The 14,942-nt window shown below is 37.4% G+C and overlaps 1 protein-coding gene across 3 annotated transcripts in view; it reads right to left on the bottom strand.

Moving 5' to 3' along the window:
* Nucleotides 1–9,369, bottom strand: part of LOC136243653 (mucin-3A-like) — a 29,062-nt gene extending 19,693 nt beyond the window's left edge. Inside the window, exons 1-4 of one of the 3 annotated variants that reach the window (XM_066035195.1) lie at nt 9,306–9,369; nt 9,105–9,253; nt 4,837–5,085; nt 4,388–4,783 (exon numbers count right to left, since the gene is read on the bottom strand). In XM_066035195.1, the coding sequence (XP_065891267.1) occupies nt 4,388–4,783; nt 4,837–4,915 (475 nt within the window). In that variant the 5' untranslated portion in view covers nt 4,916–5,085; nt 9,105–9,253; nt 9,306–9,369. The remainder of the gene's footprint in view (nt 1–4,387; nt 4,784–4,836; nt 5,086–9,104; nt 9,254–9,305) is intronic. The other 2 variants (XM_066035194.1, XM_066035196.1) reach the window with 2 other exon arrangements.
* Nucleotides 9,370–14,942: the final 5,573 nt, after the last annotated feature.

The following is a 14,942-nucleotide window of genomic DNA, read 5'->3' as shown; positions in this document are numbered from 1 at the left end:
CTACCTTCATGCATTCATCTGTGTATGTTTTGAGTACCAGATTAGATGAGTGTAGAGTTTTGTTTCTAAACAAAGCTTGTTTTGTGGCTTCTGATATGACAGAGAAAGCTGCCCCTGTATCAACCTCCATGTCAAGTTTCTGTCCATTTAGAGATAATGAAACAATAATGGGGTCAGCAGAACGAGTGTCCACTCTATGGAGCCCAAATTCATCTTCACTGCTGTTAGCATTTTCATCAGCAGGTGGTTGTGTGTCATCTTGTAAATGATGGGTCTTTTTTCCTTTGATGTGAGTTTTTGTTTGTCCAGGAGTTAATTTAGTTTGAGGGACTTTGGTATGTGAAGCCTTAGAGCGACAGGCGGGGGCGATATGTCCAGTCTTGCCACAGTTGTGACATTGAGCCTCTTTAAATTTGCAGTTTGCAGCATTGTGATTTGAACGCCCACAACGGTAGCAGCTTTCAAATTGACGGTTAGAGTTTGCTGGGCGTGGTCTTATTGCATTGATTGTGTCAGTCTTCTTAAATGATTTAGAGTCTTTATCAGCTGACTCCATCCCCCTCGCGATTTTCAAAGCCTTAGGATAGGTCAAGGTAGTCTCTGCTAATAGACGGCATTGTATGGCTTCATGACGGAGCCCACATACAAAACGATCACGTAAGGTTTCTTCCAGATTACCTTTGAATTCACAATGAGTAGCAAGCTTCCTCAAGGCTGCATCATACTGTGCAATTGACTCAGTAGCTGTCTGATCACGCTTATGAAAATGAAATCTTTCTGTAATTATGGAGCGTTTCGGTTCAAAGTGATCGAGTAAAGCTTTTGAAATAGCTTCAAGTGATTTTTCACCTGGTGTAGCTGGAGCAAGTAGATCACTTAGGAGAGTGTAAATAGGAGCACCAATTGAACTAAGTAACACTGCAACTTGCTTCTTAGCATCAATCTCATTGGCTTCAAAGTATAAGGTTACCCTTTACAAGTATGACTTGATAGAGTCTGATTCAGGTCGAAATTCCTGCAGTTTCCCAAAATGAGTAGCCATAGCGTGAGTATATAGAAATCCTCGTCGCCAATATGTGATATCTTAGTAGTAGCTAATTTACTAAAGCTAAGTTCACATCAATAAGATTATAATTCACTTTAATTCACACTCTGAAAGTATTACAAACAGCACACATTTATATAGTCACACTAAGAGAATGTTCTAGAACTACAAAGGAAATTAAAAGTTACTAAAATAAGTATCAAGTACAAGAAACTAAAAATAGCTAATTTTATTCATGAACATTAGTCTACATACTTACAGATTATTGTCTCTATATAGTTCAAAGTCTACAATACCACAGAACACATCATCTCATCAGCAATATCTTTTCACGCTATTGACTACAATATCATGTGTACAAATTAACATGGATTTCTTTGATTGATAATGAAGACTGATGTGATTTTGCATTCTGCATAGTAACGCCATCAACGTTTCAGTACAAACATGAAACTGATCAAATTGCAATGTGCATACAGACTGAGAATCTCCCAATATGAGTTACAATTTACATTACTGGCGCCTTTAATAGCTGTCAAATTCAGTGCAAGGATTGTTGTTATACACTTGACTGCATTATTAGAGTATTTACATGACTGCTCTATTAGAGTATTTAATCTGGATAACCCGCCCACGTACAATAATCATGGAGCGAAAAAACCACCTTGCAACAAAGTCATCAGCCCAGATTAAGCTTCCTGGCCTATCCTGGCCTATACTGAGTTTAATAAAGACAGATTCTATTAGCCACAAGTAGTGCACACCAAAAAACTTAACTCTGAGCGTGATCTTGTATGGCTTTTCGAGTGTAATGGTGTTTTGGCAAGAAGAAACGGCCCAGTTTGGGCTGTTTCCATCTGAAAACGAAATCAAAAATAGGTCATGGACACGCACAATGATCCATTCAGCAAGCCTTGCTACTTTAAATCCCAGGATTCGCCTTGTAAACTTCGCTATGCCTGTGAAAGAAGAATAATAATTATACAACCAAGTAGTAAGAATAATACGAAATGCGGTTAAAATTACGTCATTAATAATGAATGAATAAATAAATAAATAATAAATAATGTTTGAGAAAACTAGATTCGCCTGTGAATGAAGGCACAACCGTATAATAAGTACGCCTGTTCGTGCTGATGACTTTACCGTACGTGTAATTCTATATAACGCCCGGCACCACGCCCTTGTTTAATTACAGATTGCTCAAAAGAGAAGATTAGTAAACGTCCGCGGAGAGGCCAGGCGCCACTTTACTGGTAAGCAACAACATTACAAGTATGTTTAAATGTTTGTAACTGTGTATTTTGTGTGCAGGATATGCGCTCCAGGCGTCATGCATGAAGGACCAGCTGATGACAAGTTGGGATACCAGCTGATACGCTCATAAACAATCAGCTGGAACAGCAAGGTAATGAGTAATGTAATACTTGTACCGGTAGTTGTATTATAGGTCTACATCTTCATCCTTCATCTGGCTTGCTGGCGGCTGGAATTATTTTCCACTCGGCTTAACTACTAGTCTACTGTGAGTCTGTAATAGCTAAACAAGAAGCCGATGTAGTGCTGCATATACAACAATGTGTAACTATCTCCTGTATGTTGTGCATGGCTGTATGCATAATATTATAGACTGTGATCACTGTGCCAATGCCACACCGCTGATATACAAGTACATCACCAGTGGCCTCTAGTTACAACAGAGTCTGTTGTGCCATATTGGCTTGATTGGGATCAATTGTTAATTGTGCCTTCACCATATCCCTTATTCTGCATAGCCTCACTTCACTGCTGAGTCATTTTCAGAGACACGTCACACCTACAATATATAGTTACTTTCAATATAGTTAACTTAACTTGGTTTTTTGTGTAGGTTGTGTTTTAGTATTGTGGTTTTCTGATGCCAGTTAAACTCCCTTGCCTGTGTACGTATGCATATGTATCATTTCCACAGGTACACGCACACTGCTCTGAGTGTTTCCTATGGCACTGTTTATACTTGCCCAATGGGTAGGTTGCAACGTTGGTGTATGTACTTGGTTGTATGTGACGCGGTCCTAGTAATAATATTATGAATAATAAGAATAATAATATGAACAAACTGGCAAATTTCAGTGTTGTCTGAAATACACATACTGTTTCCTTTCCACTTGATACTTACTATAGTGGACCAATACTCATTGCAAAGAACCACTAGAGGGTTGTTTTGAGTTGAAGGATACTTTTCAAGGTGGTTTTTAGGTGTGTGTTCTATTAGGATTTTTGTAAAAAACATGGGCGATCCCTATTATGAACCCACTACCGTGGTTCATGATATACTATATACTAACAACACATATGCACACAAATAAACTTAATAAATCAACTGACACTTAATTTCCATAGTTTGGCATGATAGACATGCTGGTAGCCTTCCTCTCACAAATCAGCTCACTTAAACTAGTAGTGACATCCAATTGTGGGACTTTGTAATCTCCGTATAACCCCAGGAATTTTCTTTTCATATCAACAAACGTAGGAGCAATATTACTTGCTGCCACCCATCATTGAAGTTGTCAGGTAGGTCTATAATGAATCCAGTGGTTGAACTCTTATTGGCTGGGGTGACTGATTGCCCAGCTTGGTAAAGGCTCAAGCCTGAGTTGGCTTTGGCGATTGATCATACTGGTGTCCGCCATGGGCTATTAGTCTGCTAATAGGCATGACATGCATTACTGTCATGTTCCTCAAACCACAGGTGAGCATTTTAGGGCTGTACCAATTCCACTTTTTACCAACACTTCAAGTACCAAGTACTTACATTGGAATTATCTGCAAGTACAACTATTGATACTATTAGAATTACTGACTGTTCTATCAGAGTATATCAATCTTTTTCTTGGATTGCATTTTTAAAGAGAAAATTTCAGCATAAAAGAATGGCTTTGTCTGTTATCACTAGCTTTGTGCTTGATGCTTTCAAGTATTTATTGTGCCTGAGAAATAGGCTAGTACAAAAATTGATGTCATTTCCATCAGGCACAAATGATAACCGGTACATGTAGCAATACATTGGCTGATTTCAATACCTCATGAAAACTATAAGTTAGTGTAACAAAGTGAAACACTTTGCAGTATCAACCCTATCAGACTGTTGAGCTACTAATAACCACTCTACAACAAACCTCTAAGTCTTTTGTAATGACATAACAGCTAGTAAACAGTGAAGGAAACTTTATGCTACAATTACAAACTGCTAATTAAAGCAAGCTCAGTGTGCAATTGAAATCATTCACCAGAAAACATTTGCAATTGTGACACATTTCTATACACACTGTTTGTTAGTTATACAAATATTTTACTTACTTGGATTGTGATGGAAGTTGAATATCTTCATCACAGGGGGACTAGTGCCTTCAGTGTAAAATGTATGAGTGATGTTGAAGTTGTACTCAGCAGAGTCAATGGTAATTATTGCTGAATCATCAAGGCGGTTACTACTGATCGAAACAGTTATAGTAAATCCTGAGAACACATATGTACAAGTGCTGTTTGCAACACAGGCCAATGAGCTTGATGTTTCATTTGGAAAAATAACCGTCCAAACTGTATCAATGATTTCTGCTGTTGATCTCTTAGAGCCAATGTTGTCAAATCTAATACTGGCATTCAGTGGGATCCGATTACCTTGACTATAAGTTACGTTGTTGGTACAAATTCCAATACTGATTTTACAGTCCTCCAATGGGTACAATGCTCTCCCTGCATGATGGGTACAGTTACAAACTAACCAATTATCATACTATATCTCTTACCAATTACAAATACATTAGTGGTGCTTAATAGACCAGAGTTTTCAAAGCATTGATATCGTCCCTCTAACAATAGCGTCATGAACTCTACACGTAATCTAGGTGAAGTAATAGAACCAGCGTCGATTCCATTAGTAGCTCCTGTGATTCTGGCACCATTTAGTTCCCAACGGTCAATATCTTCTCCACTATTTTGACATGGAATATCAAATGATGACCCATATGGCTTTGGGGTCAAATCAGTTTCTCCTACTACAAGAAAATGTTATACATATATCCACAACACAAAGTATGAGATAGCATAGCATTACATTAAGTCAAATGGTGAGAATTAATATGGTGAATCAGTTGATCATTACTGAGACTGGAGTCATTGAGATGTTGAAGGGATTTAATTGTGGTGGCTATGCAGGAATATTTGTCAATGAGACTATAATATTTGCAAATGGAACCATAAGGTAGGCAGACCTACAAATTTACAATTAATAATTTTATAATTAATATTAATCATGTGGTATTGACAAAATGATTGTATTCACATCATGTGGTTATTAACTAATATCCTCCCCAAATAATTCTTCACCAGGTAATAAACCAACATAACCAGTGAAGGGCAAAACTCAGTAAGACTCAATGATAATGCGACTACCCATTCTATCAAGAGATTTTTTACCTAACCCAGGTCGCATACATAATGGAGGACTAGCCTTTAGCAATTCACAAGGTAATAGTAGGAGATTTGTAACACAAGGTAGTCAGCCTACATATTAAAGTAAATAACAATACACACACAGTTTTGTTTTGATTTAACGCATTTACAAGAGACCATTTGCTTTACAAAATCACACCATACACTTCTTGCTACAATACTTATACAATTAGTATGGCGATATAAACAAAGGTGATATGGAATTCCATCGGCAATCCAGTCTCTCTCTCCCTGGGCCCCAAACTATTATTAGATGATGGGATCAGCTTTTCCTGTGATGTGGGGAGGTATCTTATTTACGAAGAAACCTGGTATCAGGTGTCTTACTGGTAAGACACATTGAATTATGTTTGACAGACATTTACAAAGTAGTGTGTGTAGTACGGACAGTGAAACCTTGTTAATAGGGCCACCTATGGGATCCATGATAAGTGGCTCTATTACCAAAAACCTCATTAATGTGGCCATAAATCCATATGTATATGTTAAAGCATAGCCGCGAGTGCTAAATGAAAAATGAAGTACGAGGCGCGCGGCCGAAATGCTAATAAAGCACGAGGCAAAGCCGAGTGCTTTATTAGCATCGAGGCCAAGCTCTGAGTACTTTATTTTTCATACAGCACGAGCAAGGCTATGCTTTAAATGATTTATGGAACTTTCTACTCGGGTAGCTTCACCATACACTAGAACTCGTAATTAACATGCATTGCATGAACTATTAGCAGCCTGAACACACATAAACTAGTTTAACAAAGTAACTCACGCGTAGCTCACCATAATTTGGCATGGAAGACTTTCATCACGTATTTAGGCAGGTTTGCTCACAACCCACAATCGATTCTATTGTGAGCCACATGGCAAAATATTTCCGTGATATCTCCAGGACTTTTCCGTTTACATTAACAAACGTAACAGCAATGTTTCCTTCTCCCACCCATTATCGAAGTATTTAGGTATGTCTATAAAAGTAATCCAGTGGTAGAAATCGTATTGGCTGGGGTGATTGATCACTCAGCACGGCGAGGCTATCGGCCTTCACCGGTGTGGGTGATTAGTCGTACTGGCGCAAGCCCCATAGGCTATTAGCCTACACCAAAGCATGTGGCAACTGTGCTTTATTGCCCACAAAGAGTGCTTTATTGCACCGCAAAAAGTGTTTTATTGAACGAACAAAGCACTCTTTGCGGTTCAATAAAGCACTCTTTGTGGTCGATGAAGCAGTTGGCCGGTTGAGAGTGTACTTTATGAAATTTAAAGTACATTTTCCCTTTGATCTCGCCCACGTAAAGTTCTATAAGTTTAATTACATATCAAAGATTGTCCCATGAAGCACAAGAGTGAATGAACCAAACTTTGAGAAAATTACTTATGGTGGCTCTCGCAAGAGAGGTGGAGTTCCAAAACTTGCACTGAGGAAACTTAACTAGCCAAAGAACTTGTATAGTAAACCCAAGGCTGTGGAACTAACACAGTCTAAGATATAAGTGTCAACAAATGGTGGCTCGCACTAACGAGTATGTGAAAGAGAAGAATATGACATTTTCAGCAAAATTTCATGAGGCATTACTAAAATATTTCAGGAATTACTTACTTAGTAATATGCTTATATACATAACAGTATACCAAAGGTTTTGTTGTATCGCGAGGTTTTTTTTACAAAAGAATAGTTTTAAAGGTAGGTTTTAGGTGTGCATTCTATTAGAGTTAGTTGTTTGTGTAAATAACTCATAGTAGTCGCGCACCCTACTTTCTTTGGCCGCACGACTCGCTACCATGAATCCTGATTAATTTAATAGGAATATGAAAGGCAATGTATTGTCATCTTGTATAAATAATATCCTTGTTTTCTATAGCTTTGCTAAGTGGTTACTGATCTAATTAAAATGGGTGGTTTAGATAAAGCACTTTCCATCCTGTGCTACCAAAACTGTTTCAAGCAATTGTAAAAAAAAAAACAAAAAAAACATGGGAAAATAGATGCTGGGACATTAACGATTAATTGATGTTTTTGCTGTCTTGTATGATATTGTGAGACTTTAGATTCACAATTAGCCAACTCTTTAGCATGTGTAAAATTGTGTTCCGTCCTGTAAAATAGTAGTGTGATATTTTCCATGCAGAATTTTTATATAGCTATATATATATATATATATATATATATATATATATATATGTATATATATTAATAAAACAAAACAGACTATAGGATACAACTAATATACCGTAGAGTCAGGTTGTTAAGCGCATATATCTGTTAAGCACATATTATTTGTTAAGCGCATGCACATTTCTTGTAATTAACCATGGAAGATAAGCGCACATGGCAAAATGCAATGATAGAGCTACAAACAGCAAGAAACGGCAAGAAAAGCTGAAAGTACTGAAAAATTAATGTCTCCTCAAACAGATAGTATGATTTTTACAAAAAGGTTTCTTCGAAAATTATAAGCGCATGCGCTTAACAACCCGACTTTACAGTAATTACATTAATATTGATAACAATCCCCTTTCCCCTTAGTTGTATTCCCCTGCTTGTAGTTGTAGTATAGTACGTAGAGTAAGTAGCTAGATAGTAATGTAGTTTTATAAGTTGTTGTACCCTATAGTCTGTTTTGTTTAATTATTACTATCCATTTTACCTTATAAAATTATGTAACTATCTAATAAGTAATCAATCAAAACTTTTTGATTTAGTAGGCAGTGAAAAACAATCATTTAAGCATTCCTACATGAATTTTTCTACCAGACATTATTTATGTAACAAAATAGAAAAATGTATAGAGCAGTTTCAAAACCATGGTAACCAAAAATTATGCAATGGACCACACCCAAATTGCCATGTTTTTGTACCAGACTGTATGATGTTGCAAGTTGAATTCCTCACTAAATTCATGCTAAGACTTATTAATACATAAGTAAAATAGATGCTAGAGATAGAATAAATATGTAGGTAAGTTATTAGGCATTAAAAGATCCGTACTGCTTCCCAACAGGGCAGTTTCGTAGGAAAGAGAAATGCTTAAAGATGGATTAGGCCAAATTAAGACCTCTTCACTGCCCAAATTAAAGTTAGGGGAAACTTACAGTATAGGGCACCACAGCATTGTACAGCCACATCTAGCTATCCCAGGATTAGCCAGAGCTCCTGAAAGGCATGAGACTGGTAATGGAGTACTACCAAACTGTGATAAAACGTCAGCAAAAGAAGACTCTTAGTGGTGAATTTTACTAGAGTTAAGTTTTATTGTTGAAATCAACCATCAGGTAAAGTTTAGAGGCATTATTTTGCTGGATGCTTTTTCACACGAAGTGGCAATCACAGCACATGAACAATTTTGATGGTGCTCTGGCTAACTCGGGGATGGCAGGTTGTGGCTGTACGATGCTGTGGTGCTGGTGAAGACCTGTACTGTAAGTTTCTCCTTGTTTTAGCAAGTTTTAAGCGGAGTTCATACTAGTGAAGAATATTGGATGCTGTGACCTTTAGTATTAAACAAAATAAAATCGCCACAAACACGTTTCTATTAAAGAAAAATTGATGACAGTGTATTGCTGCAATTACCTCTCACTTTGGGTTAAAAGATGATATTACGCTGAGATAACAGCGCCTTCACTTCCCTTCACGTAAACTGTTCTTAATCGCAGAGATAGTGGCGACCTCTGATATCTTTAGTACACAACCTCTCTCTGCTTCTCTGTGATAGTGGCGACCTCGGATATCTTTAGTATACAACCTCTCCGTGTTCGCTGAGATAGTGGCGACCTCGAATATCTTTAGTACACAACGTCTTCGTGTTCGCTGATACAGTGGCAACCTCGGATATCTTTACTATACAACCTCTCCTTGTTCGCTAAGATAGTAGCGACCTCGAATATCTTTAAACTTTAGTACGCAACATAGTACGCAACATCTTCGTGTTCGCTGAGATAGTGGCGACCTCGGATATCTTTATTATATAGTAATCAAATGCACTGAAATCGCTGGGATCACTGCCACTGCTTTCTCCCGCCCACACAAAATGTACAGAATGGTGTACTTTTATTTTTTACTATACAGGACTGTACAGATCAATAAACAAAATTTAAGAGCTGAAATGATTAAATTACAGAACTGAAGGTCTACCAGTGTCTTGCACTGGTAGCCATAATTAATTACTTACAAATTACAATAAGCTATATAACTACAAATAATAATTACAATGGGTAGCTATAAAGAGTATAACTTAAAGAATAAAATAGTTTGTAGGAGCTGGAACGTTTAAACATTTGGAACAGGGGCAACGGAAATAAAAAGTACACAGATTATTACTGTCGGCAAAATTGCTAACAAAATGATTCCAAAAATAATTCTCAAGTTGAGTTTGAATTTGATAGTTTGGGGGTTTGGGATAGGTCAATTAATGGTAAGCTGTTCCACAATCTGGGTATACGGTACAAGTAGGAATTCATTACTTATAGTATACATATAGCTTAAATAATGGTAGGCATGATATATACTGCTTATCCCAAAGGGATGGAGCAATGCATTGATAGTTCATCAATGATTATTATGATGACAATTTTGTACAGCTTAATCAATAAACTAATATTCATATGGTTCTACATGGGGTACTTAGAGGTAATAAGTCACTCTCCAGAGTTCCTATACAGAAATTGACAAGGAGGAAACATCTTGACTGCCTGGCAGACTCTTGTAAGCATTCGAACATTAATCGGATGGTTGCAGGTTCGAGGCTGCCCAGTGTAAAGCCTTAATAAATAAATAAATAAACAAGACCCTCGTGAGAATTTCTGAACATGCATGTGGCAAATCTCCCTTTTACTGTATCATAACTGTTTGTTTGTTACAAAGCTAAGTCACAAGACTTATGTATTGAGTACAAAATCAGTACCAACCACATACTAATCTCTTCCCCCAATATTGTGGGCTATATATCTCATGACCAAATATATAAGTAGAGTGGCTAATTGAGCAAATCGTTCACTTTTTCAATAAAAGCAACAAACTTGGTACAACATTTGCTTAATTCATACTATTTCATATTAGATATGGTGCCTTTAAAATTACCAATCATATCATGCTCAAAGAACCTGAAAAGTAAAGTTAGTAGAAAATGTATTGGGAAGCCATAAAAGAGCTCTGAGCTGGCTCAATGGTACATATACCAAGAGTTCTATTATGAACTCTTGCATATACTGAAACTTAGCATTTGAATAGACAAGTGAGGGATGGTAATATCCAAATCTGATCAAAGGAGGTGTCCATCCAGGTCACTAGCTTGCCATGTTAAGATGTACGGAGGGTCATGGCATGTGAAGCCATAGAAAGTGAACAATTTCATCAAAATTTGTTACTTAGCCGCTCTACTATATAGGCTTGCATGGAATATGAATTCAGAAGTATAGAAAGTCCATACTGACTTTGCATGGAACATGAATTCATAAGTATAGAAAGTCCATACTGACTGTTTATAGCCACATAGTATACAGAGAAATATAATTTTATATTATTGATATGAATCAAGTTTCCATGCCACTACATAATTATTACAATTTATAATAATTAATCAACTGCAAAAGCTACAATGAAAATAATCAAACCACACAGTTATTATAAGTTACAGTGAAACAAAAGTTCTACAATGTTATATAATTGTTAACAATAATGTACATAATAATAGTAATATCACTCTACAGTGTCATAAAATCAATAACAAGTTTAGATGCCGTGGTGTATTTCTGTAATGATATAATAGTACTATATTAGTTAAGTATAATAACAATAATTATTACAGCAATCATGAATAAATTATAATTGACGCAAATCTAGACAAGTAGTCGATTACCTAAAACCAGAAAAGTGCTACAGTATTTTTACTTCTCCCTTTTCAATGGATTTTTTTAAAGACTTTATAATTTCATTGTCTTCAGGACCACAGTCATCAAATGATATTAGATAGCCCTGTTTATTGTATCTTATAACCGTTCCTTTGTACCATGTTGTGGCACTGTTATCAGGATCATTATAGAACTCCACACTAACATGCGTACCTATAGCCTTCTTTCCTGTTGGGATTTCTTTAGTCTGCCTGGACTTTGATGATAATGCAGACCTCTTTTCAGGGGGCTTTAGGGGTCTTCGGGTTCTTCTTCTTGCCTTTACATGGTAAGTAATTGTGATATTGGCTGCTATGGCAACTTCTAAAATAGCTTGCCTTCGATCTTCAAGATATACATGTTCCACTAAAGGCTTTAAAGAAACTAATTTCTGGTTTTCTGGTACACTTTGTCGATTAATAGATTCCACTGGATTGGTGGTTCCTGGTAGATCTTCCCATTCTTCAGCTGAAAGTGAGCTGTATGCTTTACTCAGCTTCTTCAAAACCTGAGGTCTTTTCCACCAATCCACCCAGGTTTCTGTTTCTTTCCATCTGCTGGTATCCACTTGAGTGAAATCTGTGGCCCTAAGATCTGGTGGTAATTGATCTGTAAATTGTTCAGATGACTGCAAACCACATAGCACATCAAAAGCTTCATCTACCCTTTGCTTGGACAGCTCATCTGGGATTCTCCTGGCAATTGACATGAAAATGTGATAGCTAGGTGATGTTGTAGATGGATTTACTAACTTGGAAACACGCATAGCAGACCTCAAAAAATGTACTGCACACCCTCGCAAAACATTTGAAAGTTCTTGTCCAAAGCTAGTAACAAATGCATTTGATTCTGCATCATCAAAATCAAGTAGTATCTCTTTGTGAGCAGTTTTGATGTTGTATTCGCTATGATAGAGTTTCACATTTTCAACTAATTTAGACAACACTGTACCAATAGATTCAGCATCTTGACGGTTCAATAATCCTCGTCCACAAGCAATGTACTTTGAAGTAATGGTGTTAAAACAGACGACATTAAGTAGATATGGAAAATGGTGGCACCCAGTGTGGTCAATGTCTACGAAAAGAACTTCTGCCTGTGACCAGTGCTTTGCCTGAAATGGTGACTGAAACAATGCAAATTGTCTGTCTCTGCCAAAGCAGTATGCATCATTTCCATCGATTTGGTATTTTCCTACCAGTTTATCTACGGTTTCACTCTGTTGGCAGTGGTTGTTCTTATCAATACGCTCTTTAATGTTAGGGAAAGAGGCAATGATCTTAAATGGATTAACCCTCTCATTATCAATTTTATCCACCTCTTGCCTGGTTTTCTTTACATGCACTCTAACCCGTTCTATGTTTATAGCAGCTAACGAACTTTCAATTGGTCTATATTCCATACCTACTCCATTCTGAATCTCCTTAGGAGTGATACGCATGTTCCTTTGTGCTGCATTGGCAATGTCACGTAACACATTTGGAGCTATCTTCCATTCGGGCGGAGAACTATGATTGTGAATTTGTCCTGTTTGCTCTACACTCAGTACTACAAACCATCTCCTACCATCTTCCAAAGGATTGGGAGGGTACACATATGCAATATAACAGTTACAGGGACCTGTAGATAAAAGGGCAGCATTTTTATGCTCAGTGCATCGATTTACCCGTTGTTTTGTTGACACCGTATATTTGCACCCCTCTCCAGCACAGACCTTCACGCCTGAACAATAAGATCGGTTGGCCATCAGCTCTGTTTCAACCCCATCTATATTAACTTGAATTGGTTTAATACCAGCTTGCGAACGTGAGAACTGTATCACATTTAATAGATAATGGGGCTTCCTAGTTGCTTCAGGAAGTGAAAAACAATCATGAAAGAAAAAACACATGTCATCATTTACTTCCGGCCCTAATCCCAGAAACTTGATTTTGTCAATAGTTCCTTCTATCGAGCTACCTTCCAATGCAGCAATTAGTCTCGGTTTCAACTGCTTACCACGGTTCTGATGACACTTGCTATATTTCTTGCTTTCAACCACTCCCAACATTACATCAACAATATTTGACTGCGGATCAACTGACATTACAGAAGTCGGATTATTGAGGAATACTTCCCCGGTCAATGCAAGTGAATATTTTCGATGCACTTCATGACGATTTTCATAAGGGCGAAAATCAAATGTTACATTAACGTAACCCAAATGAACAGCAACATATATGACTTTATGCCATGACGGTTTTGACATTCTAGCATCATTAATGTAAAGACCACTACCCCAACAAGTATCATTATCACTATCAAGCAAGTCAGATAAACTATCAAAACTTCTCACATATGTTTCATTGCACTGCAACAAAACTGAGATCAGCAGGGTCTTGGTGACTCTTGGCAAACTGGCAGCATATAACTGTTGCATTGTATTAAATAATGTTGATAAAAAAGGCTGTATGTCGATGCTCCATTGACAGATGTGATCAATTTGTGCACATACTGTGCACAATGAGCTGTTTGAAACAAAACATGTTGGCGGATCAGTATCACCAGCACCTCCATACAATGCAGCCAAGGATCTTGAAAGACATTTTCCATGGTATACAGAGTAAACAAATTTCCATGCTGTAATGTAGGTTTCTCATTTATCACTTCGCAGAAATTCCTGCTTTAATTCACTGATCTGTTTATCAGTCAAAGTAGCAGACATTGCGACAATAGGGTAAGAAAGCTCTTTTAGCCGTTTCATGCTATCAAATGTAGACCGGTAATCAGGCATGCGGTCAAAAACCTTGTGGGCTTCATCAATAGTCACCATACAAAACATTTCGCTATTATCTACGAATATGTGAAACATTCCACTGGTACCTGAATATGTACCAGAGGAAGGAGTTCCAAAAAGGTATTCAGGAGTACAAAAAACTATCTTAGGCAAATCTGTACATTCTTTAAACAGACGTCGATAATTGGCTGTTTTTTTAGGAATGCCTGCTGCATTGCCCAAAGCAATGGCATCAATTCCTTTGCGTTGTAACATTTCAACTTGGTTTATGATTATAGCTACTATTGGCTCAATAACAAGGCTGACCTTGCCATGTGACAGTAATGCAGGCAATGTAAAACAAACTGACTTTCCCGATCCAGTTGGCTGTACTACTATGACATCATTACCCCTGTTTATAGCAGCCAAGCATTGTGTTTGGAATTCCTTTAATTCTCTGATGTTGAGCTGTGACTTTGCAGTGGCTATATCACCAAGCAGCCATGGTTCAGATGACAATGCATGTGGTACGTCAGTTTCATGTGAAAGTGACCCATGTGGTACATCAGTGTTCTCTACAAGTGATATTGATCCATGTGGTACATCTGAGTGGTCTGGAAGTGATGCATGTGCTACATCAATGCTGTGTGAAACCTCATAGCCACCTGAAGCTACAGATATACTGGAAACTGGGACTTCTTTTAAAGGAGATGTTTCTATGGCTAGAAAGCTGTTGGCTTCTGTGTCATCATTATTTACTTCTGTGGA

This window comes from Dysidea avara, chromosome 13 (genome assembly GCF_963678975.1).
Source record: "Dysidea avara chromosome 13, odDysAvar1.4, whole genome shotgun sequence".
NCBI classification, from domain to species: Eukaryota; Metazoa; Porifera; class Demospongiae; order Dictyoceratida; family Dysideidae; genus Dysidea; species Dysidea avara.
The sequence above is the reverse complement of the archived record's forward strand: the minus strand, read 5'-3'. Positions and strand labels throughout refer to the sequence as shown.